Source organism: Scyliorhinus canicula, chromosome 2 (genome assembly GCF_902713615.1).
Source record: "Scyliorhinus canicula chromosome 2, sScyCan1.1, whole genome shotgun sequence".
Lineage (NCBI taxonomy): Eukaryota > Metazoa > Chordata > Chondrichthyes > Carcharhiniformes > Scyliorhinidae > Scyliorhinus > Scyliorhinus canicula.
Window position 1 is genome coordinate 232,490,828 of NC_052147.1, and position 25,906 is coordinate 232,516,733.

Genomic DNA, 25,906 nt, shown 5'->3' on the forward strand with positions numbered 1-25,906 from the left:
GTCAAAAAGTGAAACAGCCACTTTCTAATACTAGCAAATTCTGATTAAACAGGAACTTATAATGGTTCGACAATTGTTGATTATTAATTTAAGGGTTAAAACATTATAGAGATTGATAACATTTTTGTCCCCGAATTATAATCCTTTCAGTAAGAAATGGACCCCCAGAAATCTATGGGCCTTTGATCTCAGCATAAATCACCCACATTCTCCATGCTGGTTCTGAGGCTATGATCTAACTTAGTGATAAATTGCACGCTCACTCTTTTGAATGATGGTAAAATTTGACCTTTGCAGTTTCATAGTAATGCAATTTGGCAATAACGTGATTATTTGCGTTAAGTGGCAACTTAGATTTACGTATTTGTGAACATTTTCAGTTTAAGTAATTTTGTTTTTATAGCTCAGAAATATTCTGAAGTAACCTGGAGGTACAGTGCATTCCAAAAATGAATACAGTACTGTATATACTTGAAGTATACCCCACAAATCAACCAACTGAAAGTATTAGCATCGCAATGCATTTTATTTTTAAATACTTCAATTAAGAATTTATTTTATTCCTGGAAACGATGCACATTTGGAATCCTGCATCAAGAGTAAGGTTTTTGTATAGAAAATATTTTATTGAGGCATTTATAATTTTAACATTTTAAACTGAGATCCAGCACTCGCAAGAACCCCGGAATAACACACTAACCCACTCCATCAGTTCCTTGTATATTTCCAAGACCTTTCCCTCCCCAACCCCTCTTTTAGACAATACCTTATCCTGTAGCCTGCTTAGTGGGAGGAGAGGAAAGCTTGGGACCTGCCTCCGAACAAAATCCCGTACCTGCAGGTACCGAAACCTATTCCCACCCGGCAACTCAAACTCGTCCACTAGCTCCTCGAGGCTCGGGAAGACCTCCTCAATGAAGAGGTCCCCAAATCTCTCAATCCCTGTCCGCTGCCACCTCCTGAAGCCCCCGTCCAGCTCCTCCCCTGAACGAACCGGTGGTTATCACAGATCAGTGACCACACCAACGCTCCCTCCAATCTCATGTGGTGCCTTTATTGCTCCCACACTCTCAGGGCTGCCACTGTCACTGGGCTTGTGGAGTACCGAGCCGGCGAGAACGGCAGAGGTGCTGCTAACAAAGCTTTCAGACTCATGCCCTTGCAAGATGCCGCTTCCACTCGCTCCCACACTGACTCCTCCCCCAGTACCCATTTCCTAACCATCGATATATTAACCGCGCAGTGAACATAGAACATAGAACAGTACAGCACAGAACAGACCCTTCGGCCCTCAATGTTGTGCCGAGCCATGATCACCCTACTCAAGCCCACATATCCACCCTATACCCGTAACCCAACAACCCCCCCCCCTTAACCTTACTTTTATTAGGACACTACGGGCAATTTAGCATGGCCAATCCACCTAACCCGCACATCTTTGGACTGTAGAAGGAAACCGGAGCACCCGGAGGAAACCCACGCACACAGGGGGAGGACGTGCAGACTCCACACAGACAGTGACCCAGCCGGGAATCGAACCTGGGACCCTGGAGCTGTGAAGCATTTATGCTAACCACCATGCTACCCTGCTGCCCCAGTGGTAATTAATAAAGTTCGCCCCTGTTCAAGAAGGACATTCTTCACCCTTGGGGCTTTCCTGGCCCATACAAAACCCGAGATCGCCGCATTCATCTTCCTAAAAAATGCCTTGGGGATTAAGGTTGGAAGACACTGAAACACGAGTAGCAATCTTGGGAAGACTGTCATTTTCACAGTCTGTACCCTCCCCGCCAGTGACAGCAGGAGCACGTCCCACCTGCGGAAGTCCCCTTTCATTTGCTCAATCAACCTGCCCAAATTTAGTTTAGGAAGCTGACCGTCCCTTGCCACTTGAATCCCCAGATACCTAAAGCTCCCTCCCACCACCTTGAACGGCATCTCCCTCAGTCTCCTCTCCTGCCCCCTTGCATGGATCGCAAAAACCTCACTCCTGTTTGTAACCTGAGAACCGGCCAAATTCCTCCAGTATCCCCATAATTCCTGCAATTCCGTCCAATGGGTCTGTAATATAAAGGAGCAAATAATCCGCATAGAGCGAGACCCAATGTTCCACCCCCCCCTTCACTATCCTCCGCCATATGCATTAAGGTTGATCATGAACTGTTTTACAAGCATGGGTTGATTTTGATGTGATGACATCACTTTAATTTTCAACAATATTTTTACTGAAATTTTGTGATGACATCACTTTGAAATGATCGCGTTGTTACACGTCTATTTATGGAATATTTTTTCAATAAAAGACTTTGCCCATCATGAACTCCATGAAACAAAGTGGGGTGCAGTATAAAGATGGGTAGCATGTGAAAAATCATGGTAATCTCTGTTTGAGGACTCTAGGTCTGTATTCGATGGAGTTTAGAAGGATGGGGGGGATCTTATTGAAACTTACAGAATATTGAGAGGCCTGAAAAGAGTGAATGTGGAGAGGATATTTCCACTAGCGGGAGAAACTAGAACCCAAGGCCACAGATCTAGATGATCCTTAAAAACAGAGATGAGGAGAAATGTCTTCAGCCAGAGGGTGGTGAATCAGTGGAACTCTTTGCCACAGAAGGCTGTGGAGGCCAAGTCACTGAATGTCTTCAAGACAGATAGATAGGTTCCTGATTAATAAGGGGATCAGGGTTATGGGGAGAATGCAGGAGAATTGGGATGAGAAAAATATCAGCCATGATTGAATGGTAGGGCAGACTCGATGGGCCGAGTGGCCTAATTCTGCTGCTCTCTCTATTCTCTCTTGGGCAGTCCCTCAACGTAGAGGATGACTTGCTTCCACTCCGGGAGGTGGGTTCTGTGGTGGCTGAATAGTCCAATCCTGGAACCACAGACTCAGCCACAGGTTTGGCAGGTGTTGCTTGATGAACTGGTTGGGTGGGATGCTCTGCATTCTGTACTCTCCTTCTGCTGTTTATGCTTGGCCTCTGCATGCTCCACCCTACGGTGCTCAAGGTGATTGGCACCTTCGGGAATGCTTTTTCTCCAGTTTGTATGTTCTAAGACAAGTGATTCCCATGTGTCAATGGGAATGTTGCATTTATTTAGGGCGGCTCTCAGAGTGTCCTTGTAACGTTTCCTCTGCCCTCCTAGAGATTGTTTGTCATTGTGGAGCTCAGAGTAGATTACTTGTTTTGGGTGTCTTGTGTGGGGCATGTGGATAATGTGGCCCCGCACATCGCAGCTGGTCAAGTGTGAGCATTGCCTCCATACTGGGGATATTGACCTGGGAGAGGACGCTCACATTGGTACGTCTATCCTGCCAGTGGGTTTTCAGGACTTTGCAGCGGCAGCATTGGTTTTAGGTTAGTTTAGACGGGCAGCATGGTTGGCGCAGGCTTGGAGGGCCGAAAGGCCTGTTCCTGTGCTGTACTTTTCTTTGTTCTTTGGTGATATTTCTCCAAGGATTTGAGGTGTCTGCTGTACATTGTCCATGTTTCTCATGCATACTGGAGGGTGGGGGCCACGGCTGCTCTGTAGACCATGCGCTTGGTGCTGGTGTTTGAGGTCTCGGTCTTTGAATACTCTGTTCCTCAGTCGTCCAAAGACAGCACTGGTGCATTGGAGTCGATGCTGGATTTTGTCGTCAATGTCTTCTCACACTGAGAGGAGGGCTCCCAAAGTATGGGAAGTGATCCACATTGTACATGAGCTCATTGTGGATCTTGATGGTTTGGGGGCAGTTTTGTATACTTATGGTATTATGGTCTTGACAATGGTTGCTAAGTTTGGAGCATTAATAACAAGGAGCATTATACATTTGGATCATACCTACTATGTAAATGTGTGGTATCTGGATAAGAATTCTTTTTTTTTAAATAAATTTAGAGTACCCAATTATTTTTTTCCAATTAAGGGTCAATTTAGCATGGCCAATCCACCTACCCTGCACATCTTTGGGTTGTGGGGGCAAAACCCACACAAACACAGGGAGAATGTGCAAACTCCACATATCTGGATAAGAATTAAATATAAAGGAGTGAATGGGAAGTGATCTGGTAGACTGGAATTCCATGTTTGGATCAGGAATCCATGTTTCTGGAGTCAGTTGTATTATATTTGGCGACATATCAGTAATACTGCAGATTATTGTGAATATCAATATTATCCAAAGACTCTCCAGTCTATGAAAATAAAAAATCGCAAATGCATTGGAGGAAAATATTATTAAAACCTTCCAGTATTGCAGCAGCAGTGAAATATTCAGATGTAAGTTTTGGTTGGAGACACATTTAAACTGCAAAAATCACTCAATTAATTCACATTTACCCGGCATTACATATTCATAACAAAGCACTGTGGAAATCTATCAAGCATGCGGCCAAAATCGAGGTTCACGCCTGGTGCCGATTCAGACACCATGCTCCAGTCCAGGCGATAATGAGGTTTGTGCCCCGCACCGGCAGCAAAACAGGCATTTGCATGCATTTAAATATGATTAGCGGGTTGGACACTATAGGCCCCACCCTTTCACGATGTTCCGCTTCGCTCGGGCGGAGGTCTCGCGGGCGTGAATTACTACAAGTATTGAAAAATGTGGACTGGGCTCCATGGCTGCGGAGGGAGAGCGGGAGGCAGAAGAAAACTGAAAAACCGTTTAAATCTGTCGGGCTTGCTGAGGAATGGCTGCCCGGGTCGGGGCAGTCACGGGCAGTGACTTGGCGCCAAGTTCGTGGACTCGCGGTGTCCGCCTCAGGAATGGGATGGCCTGGCCCATTTGGTGCTACAGGCTCCTGGCTGCTCACACTGCTGAAAACTGCCTGTGCCCTTCAAATGCTCAGAAGGCCTCTGGTCATCTGGGAGTCCATCCAAGCTGCCCATCTGGACACCCTCATATCCCAGCTGTATCATCAAGGGCCAAAGTCAATCAGGGGCCCACCAGGTGTTGAAACTCCTCAGAAGCACTGCCCCATTGCAGAGGAAACAGGAGGTCAGCAGAGTTCGACCCAACCAGAGGACACCTGCACCAGAGCCTTTGGAACTCTCCCTGGTTTTCTGCCCCTCGCAGGGCAGAGGGCTTACCAGTGACTCCCGCCCCTCTGGGTCACCAGTTGTCTCCTCCTGGCGAGACTGGCAGTGCTGGCTGCCTCTGCCACCACCTTACAGGCAGTGCTCAGGAGGGCAGGCTCGAGTCTGCAGCCTACATGCGCCCCTGCATTCCTCACTGGCATGGTGCTGTGGGTCATAGAAACATACATAGAAAACAGAGTCGAAAGGAGGCCTTTCAGCCCTTTGAGCCTTTTCCACCATTCATTATGATCATGGCTTATCATCAAGTTCAATACCCTGATCCCGTCTTCCCCCCACATTCCTTGATCCCTTTAGCCCCAAGAGCTATATCTAATTGTGGGCAGCACGGTAGCACAGTGGATAGCACTGTTGCTTCACAGCTCCAGGGTCCCAGGTTCGATTCCCAGCTTGGGTCACTGTCTGTGTAGAGTCTGCACGTTCTCCTTGTGTCTGCGTGGGTTTCCTCCGGGTGCTCCGGTTTCCTCCTATAAGTCCCGAAAGACGTGCTGTTAGGTGAATTGGACATTCTGAATTCTCTCTCAGTGTACCCGAACAGGTGCCGGAATGTGGTGACTAGGGGCTTTCCACAGTAACTTCATTGCAGTGTTAATGAAATGAAAATTGCTTATTGTCACAAGTAGGCTTCAATGAAGTTACTGTGAAAAGCCCCAAGTCACCACATTCTGGCGCCTGTTCGGGGAGGCTGGCACAGGAATTGAACCGTGCTGTTGGTCTGCTTTAAAAAAACAGCTATTTAGCCCAGTGTGCTAAACCAGTCCCAGTCTGGTTAAGTCTATTTGTAACAATAAAGATCTTTTTTTTTAATGAATTCCTTCTTGAAATTACACAATGTTTTGGCCTCAACTACTTTCTGTGATAGTGAATTTCCCAGAGTCACCGCTCCTGAGTGAAGAAATTTCTCCTCACCTCAGTCCTAAAAGTTTTACCCTTTATCCTCAAACTATGACCCCTAGTTCTAGACTCCCCCAGCATCCGGAACATTCTTCCTGAATCTTCCCTGTCTAATTCCGTTAGAATTCATTGAGCATGCTCTACCGGCCACATCACACCTCAATGGGTGCGCGATGCTGCCGGTTGAGCCTGGGTGAAGCCTCCCGTGGTACCCAAGTCCCCAGGGAGACTGCAGACGAGCTCCATTCAGTACTGGTCTACACAAACGTGGACCAGGCGGAACAACACCCTGGGGTCTCCCAGCCCATCGGGCCTGAGTGGCCAGGAAGGTGGCCCCCGGCCCTCCCCCTGGAACACGGGTACCTTGGCACTGCTTGGCTGGCACCTTGGCACTGCCACCCTGGGTTTCTCTGTCAAGCTGGCATGAATACTGCCAAGGTGCCAGTGAAGGGATGCCCAGGTGCCAAGATTTATCGGCTGTTCCTGCCAATGGGATATTCCGGTCCCAAGCCAGCGCACGGGTTTCCCAGCGACTAGGGGTGCAGTCAACGGAAAAACATGGAGCGGGTTGATTGTTCAATCCCACCCTTAAATGTGAGCTAAACCGGTGACAAACTTCCAGGGCCCAAAAAAGTGACTAAATGTTGTTAAGATTACGGTGGGGAATTCTCCGAGAGAGCCGAAGGAAACCCCCCCCCCCCCCCCCAACAAAACAAACAACCACAAATGACACTTTGAGGGCAGGATTTACCAACTTCCCCGCCACACGTTTTCTAGCAGCAGTGATGGCCCGCCAGTCAAGGGGATTTCTGGTTGACTGCACCCTTCGTCACCGGGAAAGACAGTGGAAGCTGTCAATCACAGCCCAGTAAGGGAAATGGATGAATGGCTTGCAGCTCAAGGATCTGAGGGATTAAATACAGGTCACTGGTTTCTCTTTCCTGGAATTGACGCGTGGTGCTTTCTGTGTCTGAGCCAGTCTCCCAAACGCCAGAATCCTGCCCTTTATCTCCCAAACGTAGAATTTCGCCCACTACCACATTCAGTCACCTATGTGGAACTTTACAACATGACGTGATTAAAGCCAACATGGCTTGAAGTATTGTCAAAGCAGCAGCTGATCAGCTATACCTCAAAGGAGTTTTTTGGACGCGTATTCATGCTTATTTACCTTCACAGTTTTATAACTTTCTCTTTTAGTGATGTTTAAAAGCTAAATTTAATATCATCCTTCCGATATCCATAATGTCCATGTTGTAAACATTCACAGGTGAGAAAATAAAATGTAATGGTATCCTGGGGTGAATTCACCACCTCCCCAGCCACGTGTTCCTTGGCTGCGTGCCATCGATGGCAGCGGGATTCTCTGTTCCCATCCCGGCCCATGGGATTTTCCATTGTGGCTACCCCATACTGCTGGGAACACTATGGGTGTGGGTGCGCTGTCGGCGGACGGAGAATCTGGCCGGCAGAGAATTTAATCGCCTGTCTCTGACAAGGCCCTTAATTCTTGGGTAACGGCAAGAGAACTACCCATAGGTTGATTCAAACCGCACTGATGTCCAAGAGTGATTTTCATCCCACAATACCAATGTCAAATTTGACTGGAACTAGATAGTCAAATTCTACAGTGACATTTTTGATAAACTAGTGAAAACTGAGCATGGGTGGCACAGTGGTTGGCACTGCTGCCTCACAGCTTTGGGATCTGGGTTCAATTCTGGCCTCAAGTGACTGTCTGTGTGGAGTTTGCTCGTTCTCCCCATGTTTGCGTGGATTTCCATTAGGTGCTCTGGTTTCCTCCTACAGTCCAAAGATGTGTGGGCTAGGTGGATTGGCCATGATAAATTGCCATTAGTGTCCAAAAAGGTTAACTGGGGTTGTTGGGTTACGGGGATGGGTGCAGAGTTTAGGTAGGGTGTGCTTTCCAGGGACCAGTGCAGACTTGATGGGCCAAATGGCCTACTTGTGCACTGTAGCAATTCTATGACAAAAATCATTGGGTATGGGGCATATCTTGTTTCACCCCACTAAGTTCATAATTTGAATGACAATGACTTCTACCAGGTTTTATAATGTTATTACTACTAAGGCTAAATTGCAGTAAAAGGAAGATTATAATTTCCTATTTTCTTCTAAAAATGTGCTAACAAAAATCCCATTATTCAAGGCAACTCAGAACTAATTTAAAAAAGTAAAAAAACATTTCTTCTTAGAGACATCGATAGGTAATTCTTTGCCCCTTTCCAATATTTTATTCAACTCTTTTTTCCCTCTGCGTGACACTGCCGTACCTTCGATACGATTCAGATTTCAAAATGAGCAGAGGGGCACTCAATTATGCATTACGTTCCACATATGGTGCGTCTGGTGCCTCCTGCGCCAGCATGGTGGTACAAGCAGAGCCAGATAATTCCAGCGAAGTCTGGTAAAATGTCCGCCTCCACCGCCATCTCTGTGCTCCAAGAGTTTAAAGGTCTGTAGTGAAGGTGTCAAAAATCCTCAGAAATGCTGGCTGAAATTCAAACTGTAAGTAGTAACTGTCACTGTTGATATCGTTGCTGGCCAATTGATTGATTTTCTTGTTATAGTTGGCCCAGCATAAAGGAACCTCGCAGTATGCTCCCAAATCATTGCAGGATCTCCTGAGTTCCTGCTCCACTGCCTCAGCCACCCAGCTCTGAGGGACTGGTTAATCTGTCTCTGCAGTCCCCTGCAAGTGGCTGCACTCTGGCTTGTGCAGCTACAGCAGGTCCCAGCACAGTGATACAATGCTGCACACCAACCCTGCCGGCTCAGGGGCAGCTCCCCACAGTCAGCTCTCAACTCTGCAGCTCCCCACAGTTCCTACTATCCCTAGGAGAGAAACAACTGAACAGTCCCCTGGTTACGCCTGGCCTCACATGATCTCAATTCATCTGTATCCCTCAGGGAGCTTGTGGTAGTCACCACTGTTGTATATATCACATGTGAGATGTAATACGGTACGGCTCCTGTACAACAGGTACGGGGGGTAGATCCCCGCCTGCTGGCTCCGCCCAGTAGGTGGAGTATAAATGTGTGTGCTCACCGAGCTGCAGCCATTTCAGCAGCTGCGCGAGGCTACATTACTCGATTACTCTCTACTCTCGTCTCATCGTAATTGATAGTGCATCGGAGCTCTGAGAATCCAAGAATACTGCTGTATATTATCAACACATGCCACATTGGCATTCACACGCCAACGGTGAGGTCACCGAGCCTACAGATGTCGAGCCCATCACTGCTATTCAAGCCAAAACTTACTAGCCTGTCACTATCATGTAATCCTGCAAGCTAAAGATGTACCTCACATGAAGCGAACACTCAAACCGACCCATGTATGTCATCTACGCCAATGTCAGAGTGTTTCAGCAAACCAACAGCCTGGAGAGCTGGGGTTTGTCACTCTAAAATTCTCCAACCAGAACCTCGATCTATTCTTGCAAGACGTTAATGACAAGAGGGACATCCTGGACATGTCCGGCCTCCAGTTGACCTTCATGCTCACCAAGAGGGTTTGGTTCCAAATCACAGAGGTGGTGAGTGACTCTAAGGACCACTGACAAAATGGGGGCAAAGAGGTTTCATGGCCTGCTGTGTTCGTAAAGGTGAGTGAGACCTCCAGCTATTCAGTGTTTCCCACTGGCTCTCAGCCTGCAATATGCACAGCAGCAGAGTGACACAGGGTGAATGCTATGCCTCAATGTTCAAGGAGATTGGAGATTGTGCAGAGGACAATGGTGCAGTACCCTGTGTCTATGGGTTTGGCTGCTGATAAATAAATGCTTTATTAAAGGAGCTACCCTTCCCCATTCATTCTGCAGAGACCTTTCTCCTCCCTCTTGTCCTTGCAGGAGAAATGGGTGCACAACCTCCACAGGAAGGCATAGACTGAGGGTGAGATGCCATTGCTGAGGGTTATATGGACCATGGAGGAGAGGACTATGGACAATACCAGGTCCCCTTGCTTGCTCACTTCAATGAAATGCTATGCTTACATATTGCTCTTCATTAAACAGGACAAGTCAAGGTTCGTGTCCTTCCTAAATTAAAGCAAACATTGGTCTTTCTGAGTCTTCAGGTGAACTGTTCCATCTTACAAACCAAGAACTAATTACTAAATCACATGAAAAAAACATTCTTAATGAAGCTTAATAACTTTACAGTATTTTTTGCTTCAGCACATCAAAATAGAATGATGAATATTTCCCTCAATCTGACATTCTGACAATAGGTGATGTAACAACTGGTGAGGAAAGTTTAGTTTTATAAGAGAGCAGTGCAATGTTTAACACTCAAATATAATTTCCTACCGTGTATCAAGTATTGGGATATAAATATAAACATAACCAAAAGCGAAGCTTGACGAAGAGTGGTAATGTTTGGAATGGGCTGTTGAGTATTTTCACAAAGAACAAAGTTGTGGCCCCAAATTCCAACTGTGCCTTTGTGCAATAGAAAGTGATGCAAGCTGGGACTTATGTCACTGACCCTATTATAAATTAATAGAATCATAGAATGGTTACAGCACACGAGAAGCACATGAAATTATTCAATCCTTCATATCTGTGCCAGCTCACTGAAGGAGCAGTTCACTCCATGCATTATCTCTGCAACCCTGCATTTTTTTCTTTCCAGATAACGATCCAATTCCCTTCTAAAAGCCTCAATTGAATCTGCTTCCATCACACTCTCAGGCAGTTCATTCCAGACTCCCGCCACTCGCTGTATGAAAAAGATTTTCCTCATTTGGCCATTTCATATTTTGCCAATGTCTTAGGCGGAATTCTCCGACCCCCTGCAGGGTCGAATAACCGCCCGGGGCCGGCATAAATCTCGCCCCCGCTAAGGCCGGAATTCTCCGCCATCCGGGAATCGGCGGGAGCGGGAATCACGCCCCGCCAATCGGCGTGCCCCCCGTGCCGATCGGCATGCCGCCCGTGGCGATTCTTCGGCCCGCGATGGGCCAAAGTCCTGCTGCTGACAGGCCAATCCCGCCGACATGGTTTAACCAACCTCTGTGCCGGCAGGAATGGCGGCGCGAGCGGGCCTCCGGGGACCTGGGGGGGGGCGCGGGGCGATCGGACCCCAGGGTGTGCCCCCACGGTGGCCTGGCCCGCGATCGGGGCCCACCGATCGGCGGGTGGGCCAGTGCCGTGGGGGCACTCTTTTTCTTCCGCCGTGCCACAGCCTCCACCATGGCGGAGGCGGAAGAGACCCCCCTACCGCGCATGCACCAGTGGTGACGTCAGCGGCCGCTGACGCCCCGGCGCATGCGCGGACTCACACCAGCAGGCAAAGGCCTTTTGGCCAGCCCCGACGCCGGCCGGCCGACGCCAAAGGCCGTTGGCGCCGGTTTTGGCGCCAGTCGGCGTAGCGGGAGCCACTCCGGCGCGGGCCTAGCCCCTAAAGGTGCGGAGAATTCCGCACCTTTGGGGAGGCCCGACGCCAGAGTGGTTGGCGCCACTCCGCTACGCCGGGACCCCCCGCCCCTTCGGGTAGGAGAGAATTGCGCCCCTTATATCCGTGCCCTTTTGTTCTCAATCCTTTCACTAATAGGAACAGTTTCTTCCTATCTATTCCATTCACACCCTTCATGATTTTGAATACCTCCATCACATCTGCTATCCACCTTCTCTTTTCCAAGGAGAACAATGCCAATTTGTCAATTTCTCCAATCTACCTACATAACTGAAGCTCCTCATCAGAAACAGGAATGCTTTTGCAGACCCTGTCAGGGAACTTGCGGTGTATAAGGGGCCTGAACAGGGAGTGCGCGGCCGAGACCACACATAGCCTTGTTTTGTACAGTGAGGAGATCCGCTCGCCGGAACTCCCCAGTGTAGCGAGAGATCGGGATGCCATTTAAAAATGACATCCGAATCTCCGAATCCCCCAAAGCAATCCTCGACTGTCCCCCCCCCCCCCCCCCCCACCCCCCCACAGCCTGAACACACTATGGGAGGGCCCCCAGCCCCCATGCAGCACCCCCCCCCCCTCCCGACATCCATGCAGGGCACCCCCGGGGCCAATCGCGCACACCTGGCCCAATCGCGCGCGCGCACACATAGAAAATGCCAGCTTGACACATTAGCGGTGCCAGGCAGGCACCAGTTGGCACCACCAGGGTGCCCAGGTGGCACAAGCAGTGCCAGGTAACCATCCTACCCAAAGGGCATGTAGCTGGGTGTCTCCGATCCCCTGAGAGCCCCAGGAGTAATGTTCCGTCTGGTTTGTGGGAATCAGTGCTGAAGAGCACTCACCCAAGTCTCCGAGGCGAAGAGGATGAATCCCAGAGTCTCAAGTACCCCGGAAATCTGTACATTGGCGTGAGGCTTACTGTCTCACTCTAATATGCAGATTTGCCAAAAAGTGATCCCGCCCATAATGGACGGGATTTACATTGCAATGTCTCACAAGATCGCATTGGATCTTGCGAGGTGTTGCAAGATGGGTAGATCCGGAGCGAGGTCTCCCTGCTTATGTCGGCTACGCTGTGCCACGATGAGCTGCTGTTCCGGTGCAGCGTGGTCATTGGATCGAGCCCAATTACTATGCAATACTTTTCAAGTTTTCTCCTGATAATCAATGTCATTATTTTTCAAATAAACAGAGGTAAGACCGATGGGACTATAATGCAGACGCATGTTTTTATTTTTAAAGGCGCACTTTAAATATGGGCACCATGTTAGCCTACTTCAAATATACTTGGATTTTCCTTTTAACCGACAACTTGCCTTATAATGGCTCTCAGTGTGTCACAAATCTTTTCCGTTAAATATCATCAATGCTGGTAGAGTGTGTTTAGCTTCGCTGGGACTTACATCTCATTCCTTATTAAGGTCATTAGTTTTACTTTGTTTATCTCCTACTGGAGAGAACATGTCATCTATGACACTCTCATTCTCAATTTTGATTACTTTTGAATCTTTGAAGGTTTTTACTTCTTACTGGTTGCCTTTGACTGTTAAAGAATTGAAATAATTTTTTCATTTATGCATTATTTCTACTGTTCTACTTTTTCAATTTCTGGTCACTCTTTTAACTTGTTTCTACATTTATCCTGCTGAACCTCAATTTGTCTTTCTCTTGAATATCTAGAGACATTTTACCTCTTTATAGCATTTCTAAATTGTCCGTTAATCCATTTTGGATCACATTGTTTTGTCTGAACTTGTTGTTTATCACTATTTCTTTATCCTGCCTATTCAATGTTATAACTTAGAATTTGTTCCACTTATTTTCTGTATGTGTTCTTAAATGGGTTGTTGAACAAATGTTGTCAATTGTTTTATTTGTTCTTTCATTCCATCACATTTAGTCCTTTGAAAATTCTATATCCTCTTCTGAGCTACTTCTGACCCCAGGTCATGTTAAGCTTCATCAAATTGGGGTCTTTATCCTCCAGAGATATTGTAACAAATTTCCTGTCCATTATCTCCATCCTTACCTGATGCAAATGAAAATTGCCTCCATTGCTTCCTTATGTGCAGTCAGTCATAAAAGCTTGTGCACTGCATTTGTCAATTCTTATTCAATAAAACTGGGGTTTCTTAGTTATTTCCTCTAGAGCAACTTTCTTGTTTTCACATACCATTCATATCGCTGTAGAGTAATTTGTCCTTTTTATGTCAGTCTAGGGCTCTTTAACAAACTCTTGTATTATCGAGCATTTAGATAAGGGAAATTAACTTCCAATTCATTCTGGGACTTTCCCTCTTTCATTACATCCAAATTATTTACTTCTCAGGTATCCCTGAGAAAAGGATACCTTACTGTTCACTCTGAATAAGACCATAAGACCATAAGACATAGGAGCAGAATTAGGCCACTCAGCCCATTGAGTCTGCTCCGCCATTCAATCATGGCTGATATTTTTCTCATCCCCATTCTCCCCATAACCCCTGATGCCCTTATTAATCAAGAACCTATCTACCTCTGCAAAGAGTTCCACAGATTTACCACCCTCTGACTGAAGAAATTCCTCCTCATCTCTGTTTTAAAGGATCGGCCCTTTAGTCTGAGATTGTGTCCTCTCCTTGTAGTTTTTCCTACAAGTGGAAACATCCTCTCCAAGTTCACTCTATCCAGGCCTCGCAGTAAACTGTAAGTTTCAATAAGGTCCCCCATCATCATTCAAAACTCCATTGAGTACAGACCCAGGGTCCACAATCGGTCCTCATACAACAAGCTCCTCATTCCAGGGATCATTGTTGTGAACCTCCTCTAGACTCTTTCCAAGGCCAGCACATCCTTCCTTAGATACGGGGCCTCAAACTGCTCACAGTATTCCAAATGGTGTCTGACCAGAGCCTTATACAGCCTCAGAAGTACATCCTTGCTCTTGTATTCTAGCCCTTTCGACATGAATGCTGACATTGCATTTGCCTTCCTAACTGCCGACTGAACCTGCAGGTTAACCTTAAGAGAATCGTGAACGACTTATGGTAGAGCTCTGGAAGGGGAAGACGGGCACGGGGCAGCTCCCGCTAAATGACTAAACTTTCTGGGGGGTTTTTTTGTTTTGTTTGTTTAGTCCCGGGAGTATTTTTATTCTTGTGTTTTATTTAAAAAAAAGAAAGAACCCACGCAGCGACCACATGGTGAGCGGTGAGACACAGAGGGACTTTGTCCGGAGCAGGAAACGTCTCTCCCAAACCCTCCTGACCCAGTGAGAAGGAAGGGGGGGGGGGGGGGGGGGGGGAAGTGAAGGAGAAGGGGGAAAAATAAAAGTAAATAAATAAATAAATAAATAAAGAGTCAAGGAAAGAGAGAAAGGGAGGGAGAAAGGTAACCAACCACAAACCCCCCCCCCAACAAAAAGAAAAGGGAAACCCGAAGCCCGAGGCAGACCCAGCGAGAGCAGAGCAGAGGAGCGGGGGATGTGAGAGCAACCCCAGGGGAAGGAACAGCAGCAAGGAAAGAAAGAGAGACAGACTGATGGTTGGAGGAAAGAAAAACACCAAGGCAAAGGGACAGCGAGACACAAGCAGCAGCAGCAGCGAGGGTAAGGCGCATGAGCGCCGGACGCGCAGGCCGAAGGCCCCACAAGACGAGATGGAGGTACAGGCGAGCCTGAAAGGAAAAACGATGGCGGACCAAGCAGCAGAGCGTGAGCAGGATGCAGCGACCAGCATAAAGGAGACGCTCTGGTCGGAGCTCCAAGCAATGATGAAGGAGACAACGCACAAAATGCAGCGAACCATCGAAGGCCTGGAAAGGGAAGTGAAGGCGCCGAAAAAAACGATTCTGGAGTTGGAGAGGGCCGCCTTTGACCAGAGCGACAGGGTGATAACCCTAGAAGCCGAGGTGAAAAGGTTAGTAACAGCCCAGGGGAGTCTAAGAGGGAAAGTGGAGGCCCAGAAAAATAGCTCCAGATGTCAGAATATTAAAATATTGGGTCTGCCAAAGGGGATAGAGGGCAGAGACGTAACTGGCTACATCACCCAAATGATGGGCAAGCTAGTGGGAAAGGAGGTATTCCCAAACCCACCAGAGATAGACAGGGAGCACAGGTCGCTCCGACCCAAACCCAAAGCCGGAGACCAACCCAGAGCAATTATTGCGAAGCTGCACCGGTTCCAAAACCGGGAGAGAATCCTAAAGTGGGCCCGGCAAACGAAACAGAGCACGTGGGAAAGGAAGACCATAAGGGTGTATCAGGACATTGGGGTGGACCTAGCCAAAAAAAGGGCTGAATTCAACAAGGCCAAATCAGCACTGCATAAAAGCAAGGTAAAATTTGGGATGTTATTCCCGGCCAAATTCTGGGTAACATTTGAGGGGAAAGAGCTGTATTTTAACACCCCAGCGGCGGCTGATGAGTTTATTAGAGCGAACAAGCTGGGGGAGGAGCACACGCAACTGCAATGAAAGACATGGCGACGGAAAAGGAAGGGAAAACCAGAACAAAGAGCGGAGGACAGACCGCAAATGAGGACAATGGACTCATGAACTCTGCACATGTGGATTATGCCTTGCGCGGGGCTGTGCTGTTTTGTTTCAGAGATTATCTCCTCTCTCAATGCAATATGAGGGAGTGGAGCGAGGGAAATGAGGGTGAGGAAAGCAAACAGGAGGGCGAGACAAGAGCTAGTAGGAGAAAGGTTAAACAGGGCCAGAACTGGGCGAATACTGGGAGGAGGGCCACCGTACTAGCGAGGAGGGCCAGCACGGGAGGGCAGGAAGGAAAGAGAGCCATGACGCCCCTCTCAGGGGAGGGGGAGCGCCTGGCACAATGAAATGAAATGAAATGAAAATCGCTTATTGTCACGAGTAGGCTTCAATGAAGTTACTGTGAAAAGCCCCTAGTCGCCACATTCCAGCGCCTGTCCGGGGAGGCTGGTAAGGAGAGAGGGGGGGGGGTCAGAAGGGGGGGGGAACACATGGGGGGGGACAAAGGGACAGGGGCTGGGAGGAGAGGAGTCTGGGGATAACGCAGAACAAAAGAGAAGCAAAGAGAAGGGTGAGATAGTGAAGCAGTACAGACATAGACCATGGCAGGCATGGAGCAGGGCGAGGAACCAAGAGGGCGCCGCAAACAGCCACTTGAGAGAGCGTCAGGGCGAGGGAGACCCCGGAGCGCAGGGGCGCACCCGTGTGGCATACACACAGCTGGTGGCCACATTGGGTGCCCCCTGGGCAAAGGGAAACCCCTAAGTGCTGGGGCCCAAACCCATGATGAGATCGGTGACCGTGGACATTTTGGGCGGCCCCCTAGCAAAGGGAAACCCTGAAGTGCAGGGGTGCGTCCAACAGGTAAGTATGGGTGATCCCACAGGACCAGGGGGTCAGAAACCACCCACCAGGATTGTTACCTGGAATTTAAGGGGACTCAAAGGCACAGTGAAAAGGTCCAGAGTGCTCACCCACCTAAGAAGCCTAAAAGCAGACATAATCTACCTACAAGAGACGCTCCTGAGGGAGAAGGACCAACTGCTGGTAAGGACAGACATACCACTCATGCTACGGGACGAGGGCTAGAGGGGTAGCAATATTAATTAGCAAAAGGACGAGGTTTACGGGATCCAAGACAGTTACGGACCCAGCGGGAAGGTATGTCATGGTCAACAGTGTCCTGGATGGGCCACCTGTCATACTGGTAAATGTGTACGCTCCCAAATGGGATAACTCAGAATTCATAAAGAAGACCATAGCAGAAATCCCCGACCTTGATACACACTGACTGATTATGGGGGGGGGCGCCTTTAATTGCGTGCTGGACCCACTGACCGACCGATCAAACCCCCGAACGGGGAAAACATCTTGCATGGCTAGGGAACTAGGGGCCTTCATGGAACAAATGGGAGTGGTGGACCCATGGAAGTTCCTGCACCCGGGGGGAAAGGGGTTCTTGTTCTTTTTGCAGGTGCACAAGGTATACACCCAGATCGACTTCTTTTCAGTGGGGAAATCGGTGCTTCCAGGGATCATGGGAACGGAGTACTCTGCGATCGTTATCTCCGACCACGCTCCACATTATATGGATGTGAGGTTGGAGACAGGCCGGGCCCAGGGCCCACATGAAGGCTGGACACGGACCTCCTGGCCGACATGGCTTTCTGCCAAAAAATATCGCAGGCCATAGGCAATTACGTTAGTAACAACCAAAACGGGGAAGTCTCACCCTCCAGGTTTTGGGAGGTAATGAAGGCTGTGATCAGAAGAGAGATCATAGCCTACAAGGCAAGTAGTGATAGAGAAGAGAGGGTGGCCAGGCAGCAGCTAGTGGACTCCATTCTGGAAGTCGATAGAAAGTACTCCATTGCCCCGACCGTAGAGCTGCTGTGTCGAGGAAAAAGCTGCAAATGGACTTTATCCTGCTATCCACTAGGAAAGCAGTGTACCAACTCCGCCACACACGGGGGACCTTCTACGAACACGGAGACAAGGCTGGCAGCCTATTGGCTCACCAGCTGAGAAAGCAGGCAGCCACTAGGGAAATAGCATAGGTGAAGGATTGCAGAGGCAGACTATAACAGAACCAAAGGAAGTCAATCGGCATTCGAGACCTTCTCCCGTAGACTGGACACCTCCGAGCCCCCTGACGGGGATGTGGGAATGAAACAGTTCCTAGACAGACTGGAACTACCAGTGGTGGGGGACAACAGACAGGAGGAGCTGGAAGAACCAATAGACCGGGGAGAAATCATGGAGAGCATCAGCTCCATGCAGGTGGGGAAGGCACCGGGACCCGACGTGTTCCCGGCAGACGTTGACATAATATCCGCCTCAGTCCTGGCCCCACACCTAAGGGACATGTTCGCGGACTCACTGGCAAGGGGCACTCTGCCCCCAATGCTAGCGCAGGCCACAATCTCACTAATACCCAGAAAAGATAAAAACCTGACGGAATGTGGATCGTACAGACCCATTTCACTGCTGAACATGGATGTGAAAATACTCGCAAAGGTCCCGGCCAAAAGCTGAAAGAAGGTGGGGCTACGTGGGAAAATATATGGACAGCTACTGGACAGAGCCCAAATACCACTGGACGGGACCAGACAAAAATGGGAGGATAAACTGGGGACAGAGGTAGGATGGGGTTTCGGGAGCGAAGCACTGAGCAGGGTGGGCTCCACCTCCCCCTGTGCAAGGCTAAGCCTAATGCAGCTCAAAGTGATGCACAGATCGCACCTGACCAGAACCCGAATGAGCTGGTTCTTCCCGGAGGTGGAGGACAAATGTGACCGGTGCCAGAGGGACCCGGCCAACAACACCCACATTTTTGCGCTTGCCCCAAGCTTGCTGGGTTCTGGACAGCCTTCTCCGAGGCAATGCCCAAGGTTGTGGGGGTGAGGGTGAAGCCATGCCCAATAGTGGAAATCTTTGGGGTATTGGACCAGCCAGAACTACACATTGGGAAGGGGGCCAACGCCCTTGCTTTCGCTTCCCTAATCGTACGCCGGAGAATCCTGCTCAGCTGGCAATCAGCAGCACCACCCAAATCTGCAGACTGGCTTGCTGACCGCTCGGGGAGGAAGAGAGGGCAACAAAATGTACGTACAGTTAGTCAAATGAAGGAAAAAACAAACCTCTCTGTAAAATAAAGCAAATTAGCGCGGGCAAGAAAAATGTAATGTACATATCAGTCCTATTTTATCATGCACTTCCAAGTACTCGGCAATTTCATCTTTAATAATGGACTCTAAAATCTTGCCAATGACTGAAGTCAGGCTCACCAGCCTATAATTTCATGTCTGCTGCCTCCCTCCCTTCTTAAACAGTGGTGTTACATTAGCCACTTTCCAATCCTCTGGAATCCTTCCTGCCTCCAATGCCTCCACAATCTCCTCAGCTATCTCTTATAGAACCCTAGGGTGCAGCCCATCCTGTCCAGCTAATTTAACCATCTTCAGACCTTTCACTATCCTTAATCAAATTATTCCTTTCTAGATGATTATAAATCCTATCTCTTATAAACCTTTCCAAGACTTTGCCCACAACAGAAGTAAGGCTCACTGGTCTATAGTTACTGGGGTTGTCTCTACTCCCATTCTTGAACAAGGGGACAACATTTGCTATCCTCCAGTCTTCTGGCACTATTCCTGTAGACAATGATGACATAAAGATCAAAGCCAAAGGCTCAGCAATCTCCTCCCTAGCTTCCCAGAGAATCCTAGGGTAAATCCCATCCGGCCCAGGGGACTTATCTATTTTCACACTTTCCAGAATTGCTAACACCTCTGCCTTATGAATCTGTATCTCAGTATTCTTCTCGACAACATTGTCTTTTTCCTGCGTGAATACTAACGAAAAATATTAATTTAGCACCTCTCCTATCTCCTCGGACTCCACGCACAAGTTCCCACGACTGTCCTTGACTGACCCTACTCTTACCCTAGTCATTCTTTTATTCCTGACATATCTATAGAAAGCTTTAGGGTTATCCTTGATCCTACCTGCCAAAGACTTCTCATGTCCCCTCCTGGCTCTTCTCAGCTCTCTCTTTAGGTCTTTCCTAGCTAACTTATAACTCTCGAGCGCCATAACTGAACCTTCACGTCTCATCTTTACATAAGCCTCCTTCTTCCTCTTGACAAGTGATTCAACTACTTTAGTAAACCACAGTTCCCTCGCTCGACCACTTCCTTCCTGCCTGACAGGTTCATACTTATCAAGGACACGCAGTAGCTGTTCCTTGAACGGGCTCCACATTTCAATTCTGCCCATTCCCTGCAGTTTCCTTCCCCATCCTATGCATCCTAAGTCTTACCTCATCGCATCATAATTGCCTTTCCCCCAGCTATAACTCTTGCCCTGCGGTATATACCTATCCCTTTCCATCGCTAAAGTAAACATAACTGAATTGTGGTCACTATCACCAAAGTGTTCACCTACCTCCAAGTCTAGCACCTGGTTCATTACCCAGTACAAAATCCAATGTGGCCTCGCCTCTTGTTGGCCTATCTACATACTGTGTCAGGAAACCCTCCTGCACACATTTGGGAAAAACGGACCCATCTAAAGTACTCGATCTAAAGCGTCTCCAGTCAATATTTGGAAAGTTAAAGTCCCCATAACAACTACCCTGTTACTTTCGCTCATATCCAGAATCATTTTTGCAATCCTTTCCTCTACATCTCTGGAACTTTTCGGAGGCCTATAAAAAACTCCCAACAGGGTGACCTCTACTTTCCTGTTTCTAACCTCAGCCCATACTACCTCAGTCGACGAGTCCTCATCAAACATCCTTTCTGCCACCGTAATACTGTCCTTGACTAACAATGCCACACGTCCCCCTCTTTTACCACCTTCCCTGAGCTTACTGAAATATCTAAACCCCGGAACCTGCAACAACCATTCCTGTCCCTGCTCTATCCATGTCTCCGAAATGGCCACAACATCGAAGTCCCAGGTACCAACCCATGCTGTAAGTTCACCCACCTTATTCCGTATGCTCCTGGCGTTGAAGTAGACAGACTTTAAACCACCTTCCTACCTGCCGGTACACTCCTGCAACCTTGAAGCCTTACTCATGACCTCACTACTCTCAACCTCCTGTACACTGGAGCTACAATTCAGGTTCCCAACCCCCTGCTAATAAAATAATTATTATCTGCCAACAAAACGACGGCCTGGAATTTCAGTAATTATCGATTAACCAGATCTGGTTAGGAAAACACAAAATATACCACTGCCTGTATATGATGCGAATCTTAAGTATGCTATTTTCACATAAATCACAGTCACCATTTTAAATTACCTGTGGTTGCTTTGGAGATGTCAGGTATACTTGTACCTGTAACATGAATCACAGTCATTGGCTCAGAAGTAACTCTTCCTTTCGTAGTCGGAGGCTGTGTGCTTGCCAGCATCCTTGTGGGAGTAGTTGGAATATCTGTGGTAATGTCTGAAATTTGTGTGCTTGTTGGTATCATTGTACTAATTGGAGACCTTGTACTGGTTGATGTCCTTGTGCTGGTTGAGGTCCTTGTGCTGGTTGAGGGCCTGGTACTAGTTGATGTCCTTGTGCTGGTTGAGGTACTTGTGCTGGTTGAGGGCCTGGTACTAGTTGATGTCCTTGTGCTGGTTGAGGCCCTTGTGCTGGTTGAGGTCCTTGTGCTGGTTGAGGTCCTTGTGCTAGTTGAAGACCGTGTGCTGGTCAAAAACCTCATGCTAACTGAAGTTCTTGTACTAGTTTGTTTAGTTGTCTTAATAACAGCAGTTGTCGGAGTTTTGACTCCTTTTGAAGTACTCATTAACATAGGTGGATTAGTCCATTCAGTGGCAAATCCAGTCCCTGTTGTACTAATTATTGCAGGATTTGGTGTGACAGATGAAACTTGCGAAATTGTAGTATATCTTCTGGTCTGAGACCCAGGTGTTATTACAGTTGGCGCCGAGGATATTCTTTCTACTTCTCTAACAGGTAGTTCCATGGTAGAAAATGACAAATGGACACTTGTCATAGGCAGTGAAGTTCTAGAATTGTCTGGTGTTCCTTCAGGAAGTACACTCCTCAGAGTAGTGCTTGGCGTTGTTGTTGCAATTTGTGTTTTTACAAAATCCTTGGTTTCTGATTCAACTAAATCTAGTTCAGAAATATTAGCTGCTGTAAAGTTGGAACTTAACTCTGTGAAATCATTCACTAAGCCTTCAGAATCTGAATGTATCGAAGACAATGTTGTTGTAATCAAGTTCTCAATGTTGTATATTTCAGACAGAACAGTAGTGGTTAAGAAACCATCTGTAATTCTGGGAAGTAAATGACTTGTTGCTGTGACGGCTGTTATAGTTTCAGCGCCTGAGATGAAAAGGGAGCGACTTGTCGACTTTGAACCATTTGTCTGAGTATCAACTGACTGTGTGGAAGATATACTTAGTGACCCTACTACATTCGACCCAATAGTAACATCATCAATTTCCATCGGTATGGATGTTAAATGTGAATGAATTGTCTCTTCAGAACTATTTGTTGCAATACTGAGTATTTTAGAATGGCTCAATGGAGTACTTAAAGGGTTTTCGGAACTATTTGTTGTAGAACTTACCAAATGTTTAGAATCATTGAGTGAAGTACTTCGAGAGTTTTCCGAATAATTTTGAGCACTATTTAAAGCACTTTCAGAAAAATTTGGTGAAGTACTCACTGTTTCAGAATCATTCCATGGAGCACTTATAGGCCTTTTTGAATAATTCGGTGAAGTACTTAAAGATCTTTCAGTATCACTTGGTGAAGCATTTGAAGAGCTTTCAAAATCATTTGTCAAAGTATTTGAACTTACAGAATCATTATGAGCACTTATAGTAGATACTTTATAATCATTTGACAAAGTACCTAAAGACCTTTTAAAATCATTCAGTGAAGTACTTGATTTTTCAGAATCATTTGAAGAGTTTGAAGATTTTTCAAAAACATTAATCAATGTACTTGACCATTCAGAACCATTTTGAGCACTATCTGTAGATACTTTTGAATCATTTGGCAAAGTCGTTAAATATCTTTTAAAATCATTCAGTGAAGTACTTGATTTTTCAGAATCATTTGGAGAGTTTGAAGATTTTTCAAAAACATTAATCAATGTACTTGACCATTCAGAACCATTTTGAGCACTATCTGTAGATATTTTGGAATCATTTGGCAAAGTACTTAAAGATCTTTTAAAATCATTCAGTAAAGTAGTTGATTTTTCAGAATCACTTGAAGAGTTTGAGGAATTTTCAAAAACATTAATCAATGTACTTGACGATTCAGAAACATGAGCACTATCTGTAAATACTTTTGAATCATTTGGCAAAGTCGTTAAATATCTTTTTAAATCATTCAGTGAAGTACTTGATTTTTTAGAATCATTTGGAAAGTTTGAAGATTTTTCAAAAACATTAATCAATGTACTTGACCATTCAGAACCATTTTGAGCACTCTCTGTAGATATTTTTGAATCATTTGGCAAAGTACTTAAAGATCTTTTAAAATCATTCAGTGAAGTAGTTGATTTTTCAGAATCACTTAAAGAGTTTGAGGAATTTTCAAAAACATTAATCAATGTACTTGACGATTCAGAACCATGAGCACTATCTGTAGATACTTTTGAATCATTTGGCAAAGTCGTTAAATATCTTTTTAAATCATTCAGTGAAGTACTTGATTTTTCAGAATCATTTGGAGAGTTTGAAGATTTTTCAAAAACATTAATCAATGTACTTGACCATTCAGAACCATTTTGAGCACTATCTGTAGATATTTTGGAATCATTTGGCAAAGTACTTAAAGATCTTTTAAAATCATTCAGTGAAGTAGTTGATTTTTCAGAATCACTTGAAGAGTTTGAGGAATTTTCAAAAACATTAATCAATGTACTTGACGATTTAGGACCATGAGCACTATCTGTAGATACTTTTGAATCATTTGGCAAAGTCGTTAAATATCTTTTAAAATCATTCAGTGAAGTACTTGATTTTTCAGAATCATTTGAAGAGTTTGAAGATTTTTCAAAAACATTAATCAATGTACTTGACCATTCAGAACCATTTTGAGAACTATCTGTAGATATTTTGGAATCATTTGGCAAAGTACTTAAAGATCTTTTTAAATCATTCAGTGAAGTAGTTGATTTTTCAGAATCACTTGAAGAGTTTGAGGAATTTTCAAAAACATTAATCAATGTACTTGAAGATTTAGAACCATGAGCACTATCTGTAGATACTTTTGAATCATTTGGCAAAGTTGTTAAATATCTTTTAAAATCATTCAGTGAAGTACTTGATTTTTCAGAATCATTTGAAGAGTTTGAAGATTTTTCAAAAACATTAATCAACGTACTTGACCATTCAGAGCCATTTTGAGCACTATCTGTAGATATTTTGGAATAATTTGGCAAAGTACCTAAAGATTTTTTTAAATCATTCAGTGAAGTAGTTGATTTTTCAGGATGACTTGAAGAGTTTGAGGATTTTTCAAAAACATTAATCAATGTACTTGACCATACAGAACCATTTTGAGCACTAGCTGTAGATACTTTAGCATGATTTGGCAAAGTCGTTGAAGATCTTTTAAAATCATTCAGTGAAGTAGTTGATTTTTCAGAATCACTTGAAGAGTTTGAAGATTTTTCAAAAACATTAATCAACGTACTTGACCATTCAGAACCATTTTGGGCGCGAACTATAGATACATTAGAATCACTTCGCAAAGTACTTAAAGATCTTCTGAAATAATTTGGCGAAGCACTCAACCTTTCGGAATCGTTCGGTGAAGTACTTAAAGACCATTTCATATAGTTCTGCGTGCTATTTAAAGACCTCTCAGAAATATTTTGCAAAATACTCATTACTTCAGGATCATTTGGTGAAATACTTGAAGATCTTTCTGAATTGTTCTGCTCAGTACTTAAAGATATTTTAGATACATTTGGCAAGGTATTTAAAGGCATTTTTAAAACATTTGGTTCCGTATATAAAGGTCCTTCAAAAACGGCAGATGAAGTAGTTAACAACCTTTCAAGATTATCAGTCCCTTTTGACATTTTGTCATGACTCCAGCTTCTAAATTCTTCAACTGCCCTTGAAGCCTCATTGTCCAAAAGTGATGGCAAAGGGTGACTTCTAGAATCAAACAGATCTGTAGATATGATATCTCTTGAAGGTATTGTGGAATATGAATGATTAGTTGATTCAGAATCAGTTCTAATACTTTCTTCAAATTCTGATGTTGAAGTCAGGGTCGGTAAAGGACTTTGTGAACTGTTGGTAACTGGTATGAAGGAAGTGGACACTTCACTATTTTCCATAAATGTGCTATTAGTTAACATATGCAGTTCCACTTCTCTAGTCCTGGAGGTATATGTGCTGTTATTTTCAGAATCGTGTATCCAACTTTCTGGTGTGACGCTGCTGTTTGTCTGATTTCTCCTCCCAGGCCCTAAAAACAATGAAAAAAAAAAGCACTGTGGTTAATTCCATGTACCTTTTTGTTTTATACACAGGCAGTGGGATAATATAACAGTAACATTTGAAAATGTCAAGTAATTTAAGTTTGTAAGAAGAAGAATTGCTCCAGAATATATTATTTTAGGCGTATATTCAGAATGCCAAATGTGCAATAATAAATACATCATGTTTCAATTTCAAGGCTGGGTCTGTGAAGTGTTGAAATCCTACAATTATCAACACTCTTAAGAGCATGGAGGCTGGTCTGTCAGCTGAAAGGGAGATCAAAATTAACATACGCTCTCTCTGTAAGGGCAACCCTGTTTCCCACCAGGTGTTATGGATCATGGATTCGCTATCTGGAGGGATAGATATTTGAAGGCTGAGCAATCTATTTAGTAGTGTTACCTTGTCATCTTTTGAACAGCTGTGCCAATAGTTTGCTATACCAAGATATTCCTTTTTCAAATATTTGCAACTCAAGAGACATTATGCTTAATAAGACAGTATGCATTTTGATGCTTCTGTCTCCCCA

At 45.8% G+C, this 25,906-nt stretch overlaps 1 protein-coding gene across 1 annotated transcript in view; it reads right to left on the reverse strand.

Annotated features, from left to right (window-relative positions):
• Positions 1-25,906, reverse strand: part of heg1 (heart development protein with EGF-like domains 1) — a 155,262-nt gene that overhangs the window by 34,577 nt on the left and 94,779 nt on the right. The window contains exon 2 of the mRNA XM_038790297.1: positions 21,206-25,363. Within this exon, the coding sequence (XP_038646225.1) occupies positions 21,206-25,363 (4,158 nt within the window). The remainder of the gene's footprint in view (positions 1-21,205; positions 25,364-25,906) is intronic.